Genomic DNA, 18,399 nt, shown 5'->3' on the forward strand with positions numbered 1-18,399 from the left:
ATGCACTGCCTGGGGTGGTGGTGGAGGCAGATACTTGGACAGGTTCAAGAGTTTGTTGGATAGGCATATGGAGGAATGTGAGATAGAGGGATATGCGGGAGGAAAGGGTTAGATAGTGTGAGGGTGGTTTGATGGACGGCATAACATGGTGGGCCGAAGGGCCTGTTTTGTGCTGTATGGTTCTATGGTATATATCATTGAAAGACTGCCAGTGCTTTATATTTCAGGAGGAAATTCTTACATGAGAAAGGCAAGGTTATAGATGTGACCCTGCTCACAGTTGGGAAGTCTGTTGCTATCCAACATCTACATTCACATATGGAGAAAACCCACTTGAGTGATGTGCTGAAGAGTGTTACAGTGGATCTGACACAGCCGGAGGCCAGTGAAAAATCAGCAAGAAAGACTTCTTAAGAATTACTGTATAAACATGGAACTGAATAAGAACAAACTTTTCACAAGTTCCAGAAGCACTTTGTACATTTTTATTTTTAATGTATGGTTACAGATTAAAAATGTCAAGCAGCTTTCAACAAACCTCAGGATAAGACTTGAAAATATGCAGTGCAAGACCTCTTTTGTCAGGGAAGCAGTACTTCTGTGTCTTTCTTTCTAACTTTAAAAACATATTTCATGCTACTACCTTCCTGTGGACATGGGTGTTGTTCTACTTTTCACCTTATTATTCAGAGACCAGGGCAAATCATTCAGGCAATTGTTATTTGGAGCACCTTGCTGTGCTTAAGTAGGTTGCCCACACTTCAAAGGCAGGGAAAATTTACATGTTTTACGCAAATGCATTACAACAATGACCAGACTTCAAAGCAATGTTGTCTTTTCCAGTGGATGCCCCAAGGTGATGAAGAGTCTCTGTAAAATGCAAATATTTCTTAAGTAAGAAAATCAAAGAGTCACCCTTTGGTAGGATGAGTTTGGTCTTGCTGGTTCCACCTACCTACATTGACTGCTTCACTGGAAGTACTAAATGATATCAAAATTAGAAGTGGATCATCATAACTCCATTCACTCTATTTGGAATGCTTCTTTGCTAAGAGTCTTTGGCACAAAAAACACCCACAAGTTAAAGGAAGATGAGCAAAATAAAAATCAAGATGTTGAGAAAAGAGTGACAAGACTTCAAGTTGACGCTATAAACTGAAATAATGCAGTGAACTTTCAGGAAGCACATGAAAGTCAAAAAAGCATTACCACTGTTTTCTAACCACAGAAGGTGCCTGACCTGCTGAATACTTCCAACATTTTCTGTTTTTATTTATCAATTAATTTTCCCACTCCAGTTTAAATTACCTCTCACTCCTTGTGCTGCAAGCCTTCATTCTGATGAATTAAGGAGAGACACAGTTGGGTGTCTGATTCACTGCTTCACTGTGATGCAAGTCTAACTAATGGTAGGAATTGAAACAATACCCACATGGCGAGAATGAATAAATACATATTATATAAAATGTCATTAGAAGACTTGCCTCAACAAACCAAAGCTCAATTGCTTGTGTTGTTTTCTTCAACCACATAGAGCTATCGTATGAAGGGGGGGGGGGGGGGGGGGGGGGTTGGTACTAGAATCAGTGCACTGACTGCCACAACTGAGAATGACATCGGCAAATGATCTTTGTATTTTACTATTTCTGACTGGCCACTTTCTATACTTGCAAGTGTCACTTTTCCTCTGAATGACTCAATGCAAGAGTCACTTTAATTTTATTCAGAAAGCTTCTGTCAAAATTAAATTGAATTACTTTTTACACCCTACCCCGCCTCCACGTCTGCCCTTCCATTCGAAGAAGATACCACCTCAGATTCTGCCACAATAAAGTGACAAAAGCATAAAGGTAGAAAGCGATATGTTCATAGTATAAAAGTATCTAATGTACAGGTATAATTTTCATCACTCCCTCAGTATAGACTTTCCACAAAACATTCAAAGCTTTTCAAATTCAGTCAGCAAAGTATATTTCGGGCACTGTGGTAAGTGATCTGCTTTTGGATACATAAAATCATTTCTACAAATGTTGGATCAGCTACTTAAGACGACTGCTCCACAAAGTGCATGGAAAAGACACTTTTCACAGACTGAGTCATTATAATGGCACAAACTGAGTTTGCTGCAAGAAAGATTACTCGTCTTTATCTTGCAGCCTGCTTGAAGATGCTCGCGAATCTGATTTGGTTACGTCAATGGGCAAATTCAGCCGCATTCAACACCTCAAATAGACAGAATTGTTAAGGGGCTTAGTAGGATAGATGCAAACATGCTGTTTCACATGGCAGGAACCAAAGGTTGCAGTCTCAAAATAAAGGGTGTCCTAAAGGGCAGAGAGGAAAAGCTATTTTTTTTCTAAACCCAGAGGATAGTAATTCAAGATGGAAATCAGATGCACAACAGCTGTGGCAGGGTTTGCATGCCATTACTTCCTATGAAGGAGAAACCTAACAGGATAAATGGTAGTGATGCTTTCACTCCCCAATGAGCTCAATGCCTTTTATGCACACTTTGAAAGGGAGAATAAAACTACACCTGTGTGAATCCCCACAGCATCTGGCGACCTTGTGAGCTTCGTCTCAGAGGCCAACGTCAGAATATCCTTCAAGAGGGTGAACCCTCACAAGCCATCAGGCCCCAACAGTGAACCTGGCCGGATACTAAAAATCTGTGCCGACCAACAGGCTGGAGTGTTAAAGGACATCTTCAACCTCTCACTGCTGCAGTCAGAGGCTCCCACCTGCTTCAAAAGGGAATCAATCGTAACAGTGCCCAAGAGCAGGGTGAGCTGCCTCTATGACTACCATCCAGTAGCACTCACATCCACTGTGATGAAGTGCTTTGAGAGGTTGGTCATGGCTAGAATTAACTCCTGCTGAGCAAAGACCCGGACCCGCTGCAATTTGCCTACCGCCACAACAAGTCTACAGCAGATGCAATCACACTGGCTCTTCACTGGACTTTGGAACACCTAGACAACAGCAACACATACACCAGGCTGCTGTTTATCGATTACAGCTCAGCATTAAACATCATCATTCCCTCAGTACTAATCAACAAGCTTCAAAACCTGGGCCTCTGTACCTCCCTCTGCTACTGGATCCTTGACTTCCTTATCGGGAGACCACAGTCAGTGCAAATCGGTAATAACATCTCCTCCTTGCTGACAATCAATACAGGTGCATCTCAAGGATGCGTGCTTAGCCCATTGCTCTACTCTCTCTACACTCATGACTGTGTGGCTAGGAACAACTCAAACACCATCTCTAAATTCACCAATGACACCACCATTGTTGGCAGAATCTCAGATGGAAATGAAGAGGCGTACAGGAGTGAGACAGATCAGCTGGTTGATTGGTGCTGCAACAACAACCTCGCACCCAGTGTCAGCAAGACCAAGGAATTCATTGTGGACTTCAGGAAGGGGAATTTGGGAGAATACACACCACTCCTCATTGAGTGTTCAGCGGTGGAAAGGGTGAGCAGCTTCAAGTTCCTGGGCATCAACATCTCAGAGGATCTATCCTGGGCCCAACAATGATGCAATCACAACAAAGGTACGCTAATGGCTCTACTTCATTAGGAATTTGAGGAGATTTAGTTTGTCACCAAGGACTCTTGCAAATTTCTACAGATGTACAGTGGAGAGCACTCTGACTGGTTGCATCACCGCCTGGTATAGACGCTTCAATGCACAGGATCCAAAGAGGCTGCAGAGGGTTGTAGACTCAACCAGCTCCATCACGGGCACACCCTCCCAACCATCGGTGTCTCAAGGCAGCGGCATCCATCATTAAGGACCCTCACCATCCAGGACATTCCCTCTTCTCATTACTACCATCGGGGAGGAGGTACAGGATGCTGAAGACCCACACTCAACATTTTAGGAACAGCTTCTTCCCCTCTGCCATCAAATTTCTGAACGGTCCATGAACCCTTGAACACTACCTCGTTATACCTTTTTCACACTATATTTATTTTTGTGGGATAACATAGTAACTTTTTCATGTCTCACACCATACTGCTGCCACAAAAACAACAAATTTCACAACATATGTCAGTGATAATAAACTTGATTCTGAATTTATCAAGTTATTCCATATTAAGGGATCCTGGGTTTGTGCAGGAGAGTGATGCTGAGGTAAAGAAATCAACCATGTCTGACTGAATGGTGGAGCAGGCACAAAGGGCTGAATGGCCTTCTATTCTAATTTTATATAAAAGATGGCATTATGTCACCTGCCTCAGTAAACCATGGACCAACATCTTTTGTTCTATTTCTGACGTTCATCAATAAAAAGTAAAGAGGAACATCCATCAGTTTGGTTTCTAGGACACCATGTTTACAACAGTTCAAACTTATTGCTGTGTCCTCTTCCCATTACTGGAATGTCTCTCTTATCACATGAACTTGGATAATTCAGTTCTTTTATTTTCAGCACTACATGAACCATGATCAACCTTACCTGGAGTAAATTACATTAGTGATCGTTCCCTCGTGAGATCGTGCCCCTTTACGAAACTAAACTGGACACCCCGTCACAATTCAACTGAGCACACTCAAGATTTTTCCAGTGTCAGTTATGAATCAAATGATGTCAATCATTATGCAGTACATTTCAGCTCCATCTGACGTAAACTGGGGCTCAAACAATCACTGTAGATTTGCTATGTTCTTGCTTAACTCACTGCTTAAATGTACACCTCACTGGGCAGCTTCAGAACTGACAGCTCAATCACTTTCCAAAGTCTACAGATCAGTTTAAACTAACAGGGATTGCACTGCATAACTGCAGGCTTCCGGATTATCACAGAAGGCTCAGCAAGGTCAGAGATGATGGAACAGAAAGCACAGAAGTGTCCATATGCAAACACCCTGTACACAGACAGTCTTTACAGACACCAGTGTCCCAGATCCGTCTTATAAGCAATATCTCTGCAGTGCAGGTTTTCCAAGGCTGTTACAACCTTTAGCCATATACACTTGGTCATGGTCTCAACTTCCTGGCCATTTGTTTGCTGCTCACCATAGCCTTAGAGAGGCTGTCCTGGCTCTGTATTCAAGGAGGAACAATTTCATTTACTTTGATTTCAGTAAGAAACAAGGGATACCCTCTACTTCAGTGGCTTTCCACACTTATTCACAGTTCAACCATATGACTGTGGAGATATAATGACATCCACACAAGAACGAAGGGTTTTCGACCTGAAATATTAACTCTGTTTCTCTTTGCATAGATGGTGCCAATGTTTCCAGCATTGTCTGTTTTTATTCGAAATATTCAGCATCTGCAGTTTTTATCATCTTTAGGTAGTGATGGAGACCTCCATTAGTTTCCCAATGATGACATTTCGCTGCCTTCACCAGCCCAGATGTGCATATACTCAACAAGTACAGAGGCTTCACTATATTTTACACAAGAAGTGCCCGAGGAAGAGCACTGAGGCGCAGAATGGCCTGCTCCTCTTCTGTTTATGTTCATTGACGCAAGGCGCTTGAGAACCACTAAACTCAAGCAGAAGGCCGGAAGGAGCAAGAGGACTACAAGAATGATGCAGGCTCCAAGGTGGATGCTGATAATACACAATGGGAAGAACTCAAGTCTCTGTGATAGAAGCAATACCTTTCACTTTGTTCACAACAACTAGATGTGACCACTACATTGTCAAGCTATCCTGCTCAGCTGTCACTAACCCTATCTTTCCTGGAATCATAGCATCACACAGCCCCACCATGTCCACGCCGACCATCTGTACTGATCCCATTTATCAGCACTTGGTCTGTGGTGTTCTGTGCCTTGGATATTCAAATGCTCATCTAAGTATTTGTTAAATGTTGTGAGAATTGTTGCTTCCGTCACTCCCTCAGGCAGTGTGTTCCAGATTTCAAGCACACTACAAGTAAACAAAAACTTCTTCAGATCCCCTATAAACCATCTACTCCTTACCTTGAACCAATACCTCCTAGTTTTAAGTGCCTCTGTTAATGTGTCTTGCTGTCTACCACTGCAAGGCAAACAAACCCAACCTATCCAGATTTTTCCTCATAATGGAATGCCAAATCCCGGGCAATGTCCTGAGGAATCTGCTCTACACCCTCTCCTGTGTCTGTCACCTTTAACGCCATGCACAACGGAAGGGGCAGTTGCTTCTTCTCACCATGCCAAAACATTCAAATCCAGCAGCTTCTTGGAGAAGACACTTCCTCAGAGATTGGCATTATGTTTTTAATAATGCCATGATATGGAAGGAGGCCATTTAGCCCATCAAGTCTGTACCTGCTCTCTGAACAAACAAACCAGTTAGTCTCACTCCCCTTAACCCCCTGTAAATTCTTTATTAGAAGTATGGTAGAACACACCAAGCAAGGGAGAAGAATCCTGAGATACGAATCCCCTTCAGATGTACACATTCATGGCCTGATGGCATGAGTGGCACAGCAGGTAGGGCCACTGTCTCAGAGTGCCAGGGACCCAGGTTCGATCCTGACCTCCACTTTGGTCTGTGTGGACTTTGTACGTTCTCCCTGTGATCACACAGGCTCCAAGTACTCCGGCTTCTTCCCACATCCCAAAGATGCGTAGGCTGGTAGGGCAATTTACAACTGCTAATTACCCCAAGTGTGTAGACGAGTGGAGAATCTTAGGAGGGGTTTACATAGGACATAGGATAGCACAGCACAGGAACAGGAACTTTAGCCCACGATGTCTGTGCCCACCATGATGCCAATTTAAAATGCTCACCTGCCTGCACATGGTCTATATCCCTCCGTTCCTGCTTGTTCATGTACCTGTCTAATTGCTTCTTAAACATTGCTATTGAATCTGCTTCCACCACTTCCTCTATCAGTGCATTCCAGACACCTACCACCCTCGGTGTTAAAAAAAAATTGCCTCTCAACTCTCCTTTAAACTTTCATCCTCTCACCTTAACCCTATGCCCTCCAGTATCTGACATTTCCTCCCTGAGAAAAAGACTGACTGTCTACCCTACCCACAAGTTGATGAGAATGTAGGATTAGTGTAAACGGGTGGTTGATGGTCAGCATGCAGTTGGTGGGCCGAAGGGCCTGATTCCATGCTGCATTATTCTTTATGGCTCCATCAATAGCAGCAACTATGGTATCAGTTGTACTAAGGCCACAGCTGCGTGCTGGAGCTCAGCGAGACAACTTCTTTGGACAAAAGTGAGACAAAACCCGTATGTCTTTGGAATGTGGGAGGAAACCAGAGCACCCAGAGGAAACCCATGCAGACACAGGGAGAATGCACAAACTCCTTACAGACAGTGGCTGGAATTGAACCCGGGTCACTGGCACTGTAATAGTGTTATGCTAACTGCTACACTACCATGCCAGCCCCCATGAACTTGATAACTTGTATGTAGTGGCTGTGACTTCTGTGCACAGGGAAAAATGTTGTGTGCTTCAGGTGAGAATATAATGTAAAAGCAAATATACATCAACAGGAAACTACAAGAATTGTCTGTCAAGTTGCACACTCGAGTGCAGTTTCCTATTGACCACATCGTAAGGTGGGTTTCGATGTCACAGCCTCCTGTGGGTGCAGGAAGGCTGCTCCCTTTCAAATCCACACAGTTGTCCTTGTTGAGCAACACATATAGAGACAGACACCAAATGCTGCTGAAAAGTCAGCAACTCGGTGAAGGGCGCCCTTTGGTCAGCCCAAAACTTGGTCTTCCAGCACAGTGAGATGTCCGTAAGGGAATGCTGCTGACTGGCACAGTCCAGGCTGCAAGAGTACGTGCAGAGGGATGCACTGAAGGTCAGGCTCTGTGGGGAAGGACCACAGTATAAGCTCCTTCCACTACCACACATGGAGGAGTAGAGATGGGTGGGGAAGCCCTGCAAACAATGAAACAATGAAAAGGGTAACACCTCAGGGAACCACATAAGTAGCAATGGTGCTATTTTTGGTTGTGTGTTTTTCTCTTTAAAGTTTATACCACTGCATGTTACAACCATGAATGTCAGGGTTTTGTTTTTTTTTGCACTGTTTCTTCCTTTGTATATTCATAATAATAAAAAAAAAGTTTATTTTTGAAATAAATGAAAAAACAAGCAGCTCTTACCCTGGCGATGGGCCGGCTTCAGACTGCTGCCCTGGGCCAATGGAAGGAACAGTCCTGGATGGCTGGCTGTGGCGCAGGGCTGACTGTGCTGCTTGAGAGGCTGCGGTGGGAGGTGAACTTGTGACCTCATGAGGGGGGGGGAGATCAGTTTAGTGACCATACACAATCTCTCCGTGGTCAGGATAAATAATGGTGCACTGACGCGCTGACAGCCAGAATGCACCACCACCATTGCAACCTCCAGACCCCAAGGTGTCTCGCTGACAGACCTGAGCTCATTGGAGGCTGGTCTCTGCTGGCTTCACTCTTCTCTCTAGGTCAGCTTCATCTGAAGTCTAAGCAGGGATCAGCTCACAACACAGCGTGCAAGACTGGTGGCTGCACATCTCTATTCTGGCAGAAGAGAAACAAGTGGCTGTGTTCCTTATCTCTGTTCCTGTGGCAGAGCACGATGCTCACGTGATATTTCTCTGCTGCACGAGAGAGCAGTCTGTCGATTCTCTGTACATAAGGAACAATGGGCTGCTCAAGTCATGTTCCTAGAGAACTGATCTGCTCATGGGTAGTATCCCTGTCTACTGAGCAGCTTCCTGCTCAAGAGCAACATTTGATTGCTCACTGCCACAGCGATCTACTCACACGTGGCATCGCTCTGCTCAGTGTGGACACCGAGCTGCCTCTTGGTGGTGTACTGCTGTTTGAGGAGCTTCAAGCTGATCCCATGCAACAAAGACCAGCTGGATCAGGTTAAGGCGGCATGGAAGCAAGGAGGCATCGTGTGGCCTGTCTTTGTCACGGACTAGTGGTGCTGCATAGTGGATGTCATGGTCTCCTCACTCTGCACAGTATCCTGTCAGAACATGAGATGGCAAAGACTGTAGAGGTGCAAGCCCAGCTGGTTTACTAATGTCCTAACCTAGCCTGACCTATATGCAAGTCCAAACCTACCAACATGGATGACCGTCAACTGCGTTCTCGGTTCAAGGGCAATTCACAATAAATGCCAGCATGACCACATCCCATGAATAACAACAACTTCATCAGCCTGTTTATCCCTATCGTGATCTTCATCTGAGTCCTCTGTGGGAGTCTGGGTGTGTGAACTCACCCTCCAGCGAGCTCCTACACCAGAACTCCTTTTGCCTTGTGTCAGACTACAACCTGACATCTTATGCTGTTACTTCCAGTGACATGTTTTCTCCGACTATTTTACCACTTCCAAGGTGCTGCTGCTGCATATCAGGTACAAGATATACAAGATATTTATTAGTCACATGTACATCGAAACACACAGTGAAATGCATCTTTTGCGTAGTGTGTTCTGGGGGCAGCCCGCAAGTGTAACCACGCTTCCGGCGCCAACATAGCATGCCCACAACTTCCTAACCTGTATGTTTTTTGGAATGTGGGAGGAAACCGGAGCACCCGGAGTAAAACCTACGCAGACATTGGGAGAATGTACAAACTCCTCACAGACAGCAGCAGGAATTGAACCCAGGTCGCTGGCACTGTAAAAGCATGATGCTAACCGATGTACTGTGCTCACCCTCCCCGTACTTTTCCCAGTCTTCCCTTCTGCTCCTCCAGTCTCCTTCTGCTCCCCCTGCTTGATGTCCTGACTTTCTGGTGAAGAGCAAATAGGGGAATTCCTGCAAAAAGAATTGCCTTACAAGCTGCACCCAGAACTCTTATGCTGCTGCAACACCATGCACAGTATTGATCTATACAAAGCAAATGTAGTGATCACAGTGAAGCATTGTTAATGAGCATACTTGGCAGACTTCATATCATCTCCACTCATGAAACTGGTTTCCCCTCAGGGGAGCCCCTGTCCTTGAAGAGAGCAAACGTGATCTAAATATAGAGGTCTGGTCTTTGCTACATGTGATCAGCTTGAAGCTCCTCAGCAGCAGTGATATGCCACCAGGGGGCGGCACAGTGATTCAGCAAGTAGAGCTATTGCCTCACAGCTCTAGTAACCCAGGTTCAGTCCTGACCTCGGGTGCTCTGTGTGTGTGGCGCCCTTCCCTGTGTCCACATGGGTTTCCCTATGGATGCTCCCACTTCCAAAAATGTGCAGGTTGGTGGGTTAATTGGATATTGTAAATTGCCACTCGTGGTAAAATCTGAGGGGGGGGGAATTGATGGAAATGTTGGGGGGGGGATAAAAAGGGGATTAGTGTACAGGTGGTGTGAATGGATGACTGATGCAGACTACTTCTGTGCTGTGTGATTCTAATCACCTCCTCCAGCTCAGTGAGGCATTGCTCTGAAGTGCCCCCCTCCTATTCAGGTGACCAATTCCTCATTGTTTTAGCCTAAATGGAGGTGATGCAGGTTGCAGAATAACTTCTCCTTTATCCTATATTTAGAGGATTGACTGTGTGTGGGGGTGGGGGGAGAATGTCAATGGTGGTGATGAAAGTGCTGGGTGGTGTAGGACAGGGTAGTGTGTGTGGATTGAGTATGGGAATGCAACTGTATGAGAGAGCAGTACATGTGGTGGTCCACAGCTTACCTTGATGCATTTTGTGGGGTCGTGAACTTTATGCAAAAACTACTCCATTGAACATGAATTTTCATTTCTGGGGAAACAACTTGAACCACCTCCTACCAAGCACTTCTGACCCTGACCGGTCCCCTGGATCCCATGGCAACTGGACCTCCCTCGTGGATCAGTGCTTCAACATCCCCTTCGGAATATCTGGGAGCTCTCTCCCTTTTCCACCAGAGCTCCCCTCTCCTCCATAGCAGCCACTGTGTGCTGCTGTTGGTGTCTGGTCGCCGAGAACTAACATCCTTCCCTGATCATTGGGCAGCAAGGTGTCAGCAGTTCCGCTGGACTTACGAAGGTGGCACCTGTAGTTGTGCCTCTCGCTCAGTTCCTGGTGTAAAACACACTCATTGCCACTGCACACTAGTTTTTGACTTATTTGACAACTTAGTGAAAGAAAAAAGTGTTTTGGCGATAATACTAAGCACTCTAATACTGTAACCCAGTTTTTATGCATACCACACCAATATTTGGTGACACTACCATTTCTTCTCTGCCTCTGTCCAGCGTCTTAAAAGCCATTAGATAAACACAAGCCTTCTCTTCAATGGTCCTCAACACTAAAGTGTACATCTGTGCCAGATTCATGGCCTGCCTATCATTAGTATGGCCCAGGTGTACACATTTCAGTTGGTATCCAGTGTTGCTGTCTCTCCTTTCTTTTCTGTCCAAAGGAGAGGAACAAATTTCGTTCAAGGCTGCTTTCTCCTGCAACTGTCATATAGCAACTGAAAGATTCTTCTTCAAATAATGCTACTCAATTCTTTAATCCTGTGCTTTGTCTGTGGAAAGGGACCTGACCTCCACTTTGCAAGTGCTAACATGGGCAGGGATTAGGAACAGCACTGATGATGCAGGGAACTTGCTGCATCATCAGTGCAGGGACTCTATGCCGTAATTTGCTGGTGCAGAGTTACACAGAGCCTAAGAAGTTGAGAAGTTGCCCTCAAGCAAGATACACTTGGGGGGGGGGGGGGGGGGGGGGCGTGGTGGTGGTGGTGTTGTTGATGAAGTTAAACCTTGAATTAGGAAGTTAAAATAAATATTATATTAAATATATAAGCGTTCCATAAACAACAGCGAGGTTTTGAAAATCTTGCAACTTGCGTTACTTTTCAGGTGATATGCAAAGCAATTTAAACAGAAGTTTAAAAGAAAGTTGACTTACAGGAATTCCTTGTAGCTGTGGCTTATCTAATAAGTTGTGGAGTTCATTCTTTGAAGCTTCAATCTTTTCAAAGTCTGCAGCATCCACCATGTAGCTAAAAACAGACAAGTATCAAGATCATTGAAAGGAACTCTTAGAGAGGGGGAGAGGGGGAGGAGGGGGAGGAGGGGGAGGAGGGGGAGGAGGGGGGAGGAGGGGGAGGAGGGGGAGGAGGGGGAGGAGGGGGAGGAGGGGGAGGAGGGGGAGGAGGGGGAGGAGGGGGAGGAGGGGGAGGAGGGGGAGGAGGGGGAGGAGGGGGAGGAGGGGGAGGAGGGGGAGGAGGGGGAGGAGGGGGGGCGGGGAAAAGAGAGAGAGAGAGAGAGAGAGAGAGAGGGAGAGAGAGAAGAAGGGGAGAGGCAGGAGAGAAGAAGGGGATACAAGGATGAGGTGGAAGAGAGGGTAGAAGAAGAGTAGGATAGGATAGAAGAGGAGGAGAGAGAAAAATCAGAAAGATTGCAGATTATAAACTCACACAATCGCATTGACTCCTCTGCAGTAACGTTCCCACATACTTCGGAATCTTGGCTGACCACCAATGTCCCAAATCTGTGGGGGAAAGAGTACACACATGCACTTATCATAACCTTATTAAAAAAGGTAAAATGAGAATACTATTTCTAACTGGAAATTAAGACATAACACAATTGAATCAAATATTCTGAGAGCAAATTCTGGGATGCAGTATCAATCATTTTTTATAGCGAACAGTACCCACTACATATTATCTCACTGCAGTCTGGTGACGATTCTCATAGTGTTCTTCAACTATCATCTACTAGTTCATCCCAGACAAGACAGGATTCAGACTAATGAACTATTTGGAAATATTAAAAACAGGAAATGAGAGACAGTTTGAAAGACATTGGCTTAGAAAATGTTCCACGTCTGAAAAGGCACATTAAACTGCGTGGATAATTTGGGCAGAGGGTTGCATCATACCTATTGCCTGAGGCCCAAAAGGTTTCCATACAATAAATCAGCCTTGGGCTTACAAATCTAGTCTCCCAGAATGGAGAAGGTGATCAGTTGCTGGTGTGCATCCGAACCCAGGTGGCAATTCTCTGCCTTCAGACAGAAATACCTAAATGTTGAGCATCCTTCCTGGATGGCGTGCACTGGCAATGCAGTTTTTTCCCCACCAGGGACACTGACTTCAAGATGTTGCAATCCCTCTTTGAATATCTGAAGGGGCTGCCTGTCACATTCTGGTTGCACTCAGTCCCCCTCTCCTGATGCTTGGGCAGGCAGTACAGAGTCAGTCAGAGGACCTCCTTGTCAGTCTGCTGCTGGGTCTGCCCAGGGTGGCCATTCACAAGTCCAGACGGGAGGCCATCAAGGGTCCCACCAAGCTGACTGCCTGCCCTTCTTCTAAGGACACGTCCATGTCCAGGTATCCCTGGAGAGAGAGCATGCGGTGTCCACTGGCTCTCTGAATGCCTTCTGGGACTGGTGGGCTCTGCAGATGCATCCTGGACAAGGATGGCAATGTTTTAATTTGATGGATATTTTGTAAATGTTGAACTGAGAATGATGCAAAAAAAATTGTAAATCTGGAAATAAGCCTATTTAAAAAAACACACACACACAAATATCTTTCAGTAACTGCTCCACCAGTGAGGAACTAATCAAGGATCGTTCAGTCTCCTCTTGCATGTACCTGTACTATTCACTTTAATGCTGCTAGTTGTGGTAAGCTCCACACTCTTGCCTCTCTTTGGATAAAGGGTTTTCTTCTGAACTCCCCATTCTATTTCTTAGTCATTCTCTCAGACTGTCAGCTCCCAGATGCATTGTTTCCTGCTGTAAGAGACTCATTGTATCCATGCTATCAAACTTATAATTTTAAACAGTCCTATTAATTCTAACTTTACTTTTTTCAAGAGAAAAAGGTCCCAAGCTGTTCATTGTTTCCTGAGATGTATAATCCTTGCATTCCTGGTATCATCCTTGTAAATCTTCTGTGTATCTTCTCCATTGTCTCTATACTTCTGTTTCTAGAATATGTTTCTGGTTGCTATATTAATTTCTCAAAAGGTCTAACCAAGGTTTGATGAAAGTTTAGCATTACTTCCCTACTTTTTCCAATTTTAGCCCTTTAGTAATGATCCCTTAAACTTGATTTGCATTTTAAAAAAATCTGTTAACCTGTGGTACATTTGTATTTCAAAATCCCTTTGTTCCTCTTCCCTACCTAGCCTCACATCTTCAAAGTAATGAGTGGTCTCCCTATTCTTCCTACCACAACATAATGCCAAGCATTTACGTGCATTGAAGGTCGTCTGTCAAATTCTGCCCAATCTGCAAGTCTCATCTCAGATGCTATTGCTTCTTTGTTACAGACCATCACCCCAATTTGACATCACCTACAAATTAAGAAACTGTTTTGTTTCCAAAGTCTAAATGATTAACTTAAATTGTGAACAGTTGTGGTCCCAACACTGATTCTGTAAAACACCACTATTCACTTACCACTCTAGATAGAAAACCTTTACTCCCCTTCTTTACCCTTTTGGCTTGAAGATAGCTTGAAGAAAAATTAGTAACATTTGTTAAGCAAGACCTTCCCTTTCGAAAGTCTTCCTGACAATTTATTATATTTTGTTTCTAGATGAGCTATTTGCTCCATTATTTTTCTGCCACAGATATTAAGCCGAGTCATCTATAATTCTCCTGACAATCTATCCCCTTCTTAAATATAGACATTACATAAGTTACCTGGCAGTCCTCTGTCACTGTATCTTTTTCTTATGAAACACCAAATGTATGTGGTGATGCCTTATTTACCTCTTTCACAGATGTATGTGCAAATATCCGTTTGCATTTAGCATTCAGATTTTGGATCAAGTTTGTTGACATAGTACATGAGAACATTGAAAACAACTTAGAATATGACAGGTTAACAAAAGGAGGGTTAAATTAGACAGCATCTGAAACCTGCTGCCCCAGAAATAATGATGTGTGATTGCCCCATGTCATGCAGGAAAAACATCATCTATGGGCTCATTATAGTGACTACTGCATGCAGATGGGTTCAAGAAGTTGCACACTGATTGAGTAACTAAATTAAAGTTTAAAAACTTAAACTGGCATGCAACTGACAATAACCACGCAGCTCAATTGCATCGAATAGCAGTGACCCCAATATTGTTACAAGCTAGGTAGAACTGCATAAAGCAAGTCTTTACTGAGTAGGGGGATGGTAGATTGTGACTACTGGAGATGCTGAGATCATTCTGAATAGTGCTCTATAATAAAGGGAGGCACACTATAGGGGAAATGGCACTGGCCATTTGGGAAGGGCTATTGCAATGGCTCTGGCCAATGGCAAGCCCAAATCCCTTGTATAGTAACCACTTATCTAATCCTCTCTTCCCACACTCCCCTCATCCCATAATCTCACAGAAGCAGATGGCATTACATATGCAGATCCAACTTTGCTCCTTCCCTTCACCTTACCACAGATGCTTTTTCTTTTAATATCAGGCAACGGAGGACAGGAAGTAGAGAACTGATGAAAGCACAACATCACGTGTTCATTTGCAATCACTAGCTAAGACGGTGATACTGCATGTACATCAAGCAACAGCATACAGACAAGATCCACACTCACTGAGGATACAAATATGCTCTAGGCCAACATGGATTAGAATAATGCACTTATCAGCTCACTTGAGGGCAAGACTACACACCAGTTCTTTCGCTGAGCTTTTTGAAGGGCAGGCAACAGCTAAAGCTGATAGGACAGCATGATGAAACTTTTGTTGTACCTGTGCAAGGCTGTGTTCAGCTCAAGAAACATGGAGGTTTCTGGGATCAATTTAGTCAAAGGCTTCGTACAAAGCTTGGTACCATTGATAAGCTCAATAGTCACATGGTGTCAAATATGATGCAGTGTCTAAGGCTGACCTCTCGGTTTCCAACAAAAGTACAAGTACTGCAATAGAAGGTCACCCAGATGCTTTCTCGTCTGTAGACAAGGGGCTACACTGGGAAATCTGCTCTCCAACAGATTACCAGGATTGCGAGGATCTGCCACTGGAGAGCAACAGTGATTACTCTGAGCACAAATCTATTACCCTCTCTTAGGATGACAGTATTTATGATCCCACATGCACTCTACTGTTATCCATCAAACAGGCAATACTACCATTGATCATGCTACAATGGTGCATTCTGAAGACGTTACTTTGAGAATTGGAGTTGCTCAAGGTCCATCTCCAAGGCCATCTGCTGTCATCTCCACACAGAATCAGCAGCCTTTCATTAGTCACAGTGCAGCAAATACACTCAGAACACAAGGACAAGCAAAGGCACACAGAAGTCAGACACCAAGAGATCACACAAGGGCATCTTTTACATGAGGCATTAAACAGAGGGCATTCTCAGGTGGATAATGAAGATCCCACAGCAGTCTTTCAGAGTTCCAGTGTCCTACCAATATTCATCCCTCACTCAATCACTACATTGAAGATCTTCTCATCTGCTTGTGAACACTTACTGTGTTAACTGACTGCCATGTTTCCCCAAAGGAAACAAACTGTTCACTGAAGAGCATTTTAGATCATGAAAGGTAATGTATAATGCAAGTCATTCATTCTTTTTTATTAGGTTAAGACTGCATGCAATTTATAAATTTGGTTTGAAATGTGTACTTTTAGGTTTTATGTTTGCATTTTGAGCAAAAGGATGAAAATATAAAGGTTTATGTTACAGGAAGGCAGGAGTGTGGGGCCACAATTGAGGGTGTGGGGTGGGATAATCGAGATACTGTTTTTAAACACTTAAATTAACTCTTCACATAGCCCAAGCAGACAGGAACAGTCTACATAGAGGCCTCCTATCCTCTTCAGCCTCAGTGTCTTTCAAGAGGTGGTGGCAAAACATGCCCCCACAGGATGGCATATACCAGAATACCATCTCAAAGCCTAATGCTGGTTTTGTGGAATTGTTTCGGCACCCCAATAACATTATCTCTCTTGCAATATAAATTTAGTGCCTATGAGCAGCAAACTGGTATTACGAGCCATGTTGTCCATGGACAACCCTTATCAGGCACCACCCATCTTTTGGCCTGTTACAATAGCTGAAACACAGCCAGCAAAACAGAAAGGAAGGCACCATGACTATTGCAAGTATACTAGGCATTACCTGCCTCTGGTCCCACAACAGCTACTTGCTGAAGAAGTGGAATTTGTTTTGATTCAGTTGCATTATAAGAGTTGACACACACATCTTCAAAGCACTATGTATGGAGTTGATGGTAGCACAACACACCACAGTGTCAGTTCCGGTTATTTTCGAATCCACAGGTTCTTCCAGGAGTCCAGGAATGAGTTGAAAACAACTTGGTGCTTCAAAGTTTTATTGGAAAGTTTAAAACAAAGAAACAGTCACAGAGCACATGGCACTGGCTTCGATGAGCCAAGACAAAGTGAACAAAAGATGAGCTCAGGCCAGAGGAGTCGAGCAAGAGAGAGATTAACAAAAAGATGACACCTTTTACACCTGAGATAAGAGATGCTCTTCAGCTAACAATAGTACAATTAGGAAACCTATTAGACACTTGTGGCCAAACCAACCAATGGAAAAAACCACATATTCACCTGATGGACGAACCAATAAACTAGTGAGCGGCCATTCTTTGTGCTGCCACTTGAGGTGTATTAAACACTATACATGTTAAAAAGCTAATTAAAAACCCTCAAATCCAACAACAGCCATGGGTAGTGCAGTCCGTAGATTCTGAGGTGGAGTAGTGGCTGTAGCAGTTGGTAGATGTCAGTGATGGCCTCCTTTGTGAAAAGCAGACGTCCCATACCTTGGTCACTGGTGAAGCTCAGGTAGGAGATCTGCTCCATAAGTATCGCCATGTCTTCTTTCTTCTCCTCTCATCCTCATTTCCAAGAGGAAACTGAAAGCTAATCTGTGCAGAAACACTGAAATCAGCACAAAAGCATTTTACCAGCTGTCACACTACTCCCCATAGACATCAGAACAATGGAATGCACCAAAACTATGTAGATTTGTAGAAAATGTTCAAAGGTAGTTGCTATAAATCTACACAACTTTGCTGCATTCTATTCTTCTTGCAGGTGTCAAAAATCCATAGGGAAATTGGTGACAGTACTAAAGTGCTGATCTCAAGACTTCTGCATAAACGAGTTACTCGCACAAAAAATGATTGATGATTCCGTTACAAAAGTGGGGTGTGGGGGTAGTGTGAGGAATATTGGTGGAAAGGAGTTCCCTGCTGCTGAATCCATAGTCAGTTGTGCAAAGTTAAACACAGCTTGGAGCTCCAAAATGGCAGCACTGTACACTGAATGACGACACACCCTGCCTGTTTTAATGACGACACACCCTGCAAACTTTAGGCTGTTACTATGTTAAACGGTGCATTAACGGTGTAGATGCTTTGAATTTTAATAGTACTCATAGCAGGCACCATAGTCTCCATTTTGCTACCACTGGCACACTAATGCAAGAATTGCATGAAGGTATTCTTTCTTCCTCCAAATAATCTCTTTGATAAATGATACACACTCA

General features: G+C 44.1%; 1 protein-coding gene across 1 annotated transcript in view; it reads right to left on the reverse strand.

Moving 5' to 3' along the window:
- LOC127578456 (ADP-ribosylation factor-like protein 8B-A) overlaps window positions 1-18,399 on the reverse strand; it is a 77,369-nt gene that overhangs the window by 27,879 nt on the left and 31,091 nt on the right. Inside the window, exons 3-4 of the mRNA XM_052030493.1 lie at window positions 12,326-12,399; window positions 11,815-11,908 (exon numbers count right to left, since the gene is read on the reverse strand). Of these exons, the coding sequence (XP_051886453.1) occupies window positions 11,815-11,908; window positions 12,326-12,399 (168 nt within the window). The remainder of the gene's footprint in view (window positions 1-11,814; window positions 11,909-12,325; window positions 12,400-18,399) is intronic.

Source organism: Pristis pectinata, chromosome 15, assembly GCF_009764475.1.
Source record: "Pristis pectinata isolate sPriPec2 chromosome 15, sPriPec2.1.pri, whole genome shotgun sequence".
In the NCBI taxonomy this organism is placed as follows: Eukaryota; Metazoa; Chordata; class Chondrichthyes; order Rhinopristiformes; family Pristidae; genus Pristis; species Pristis pectinata.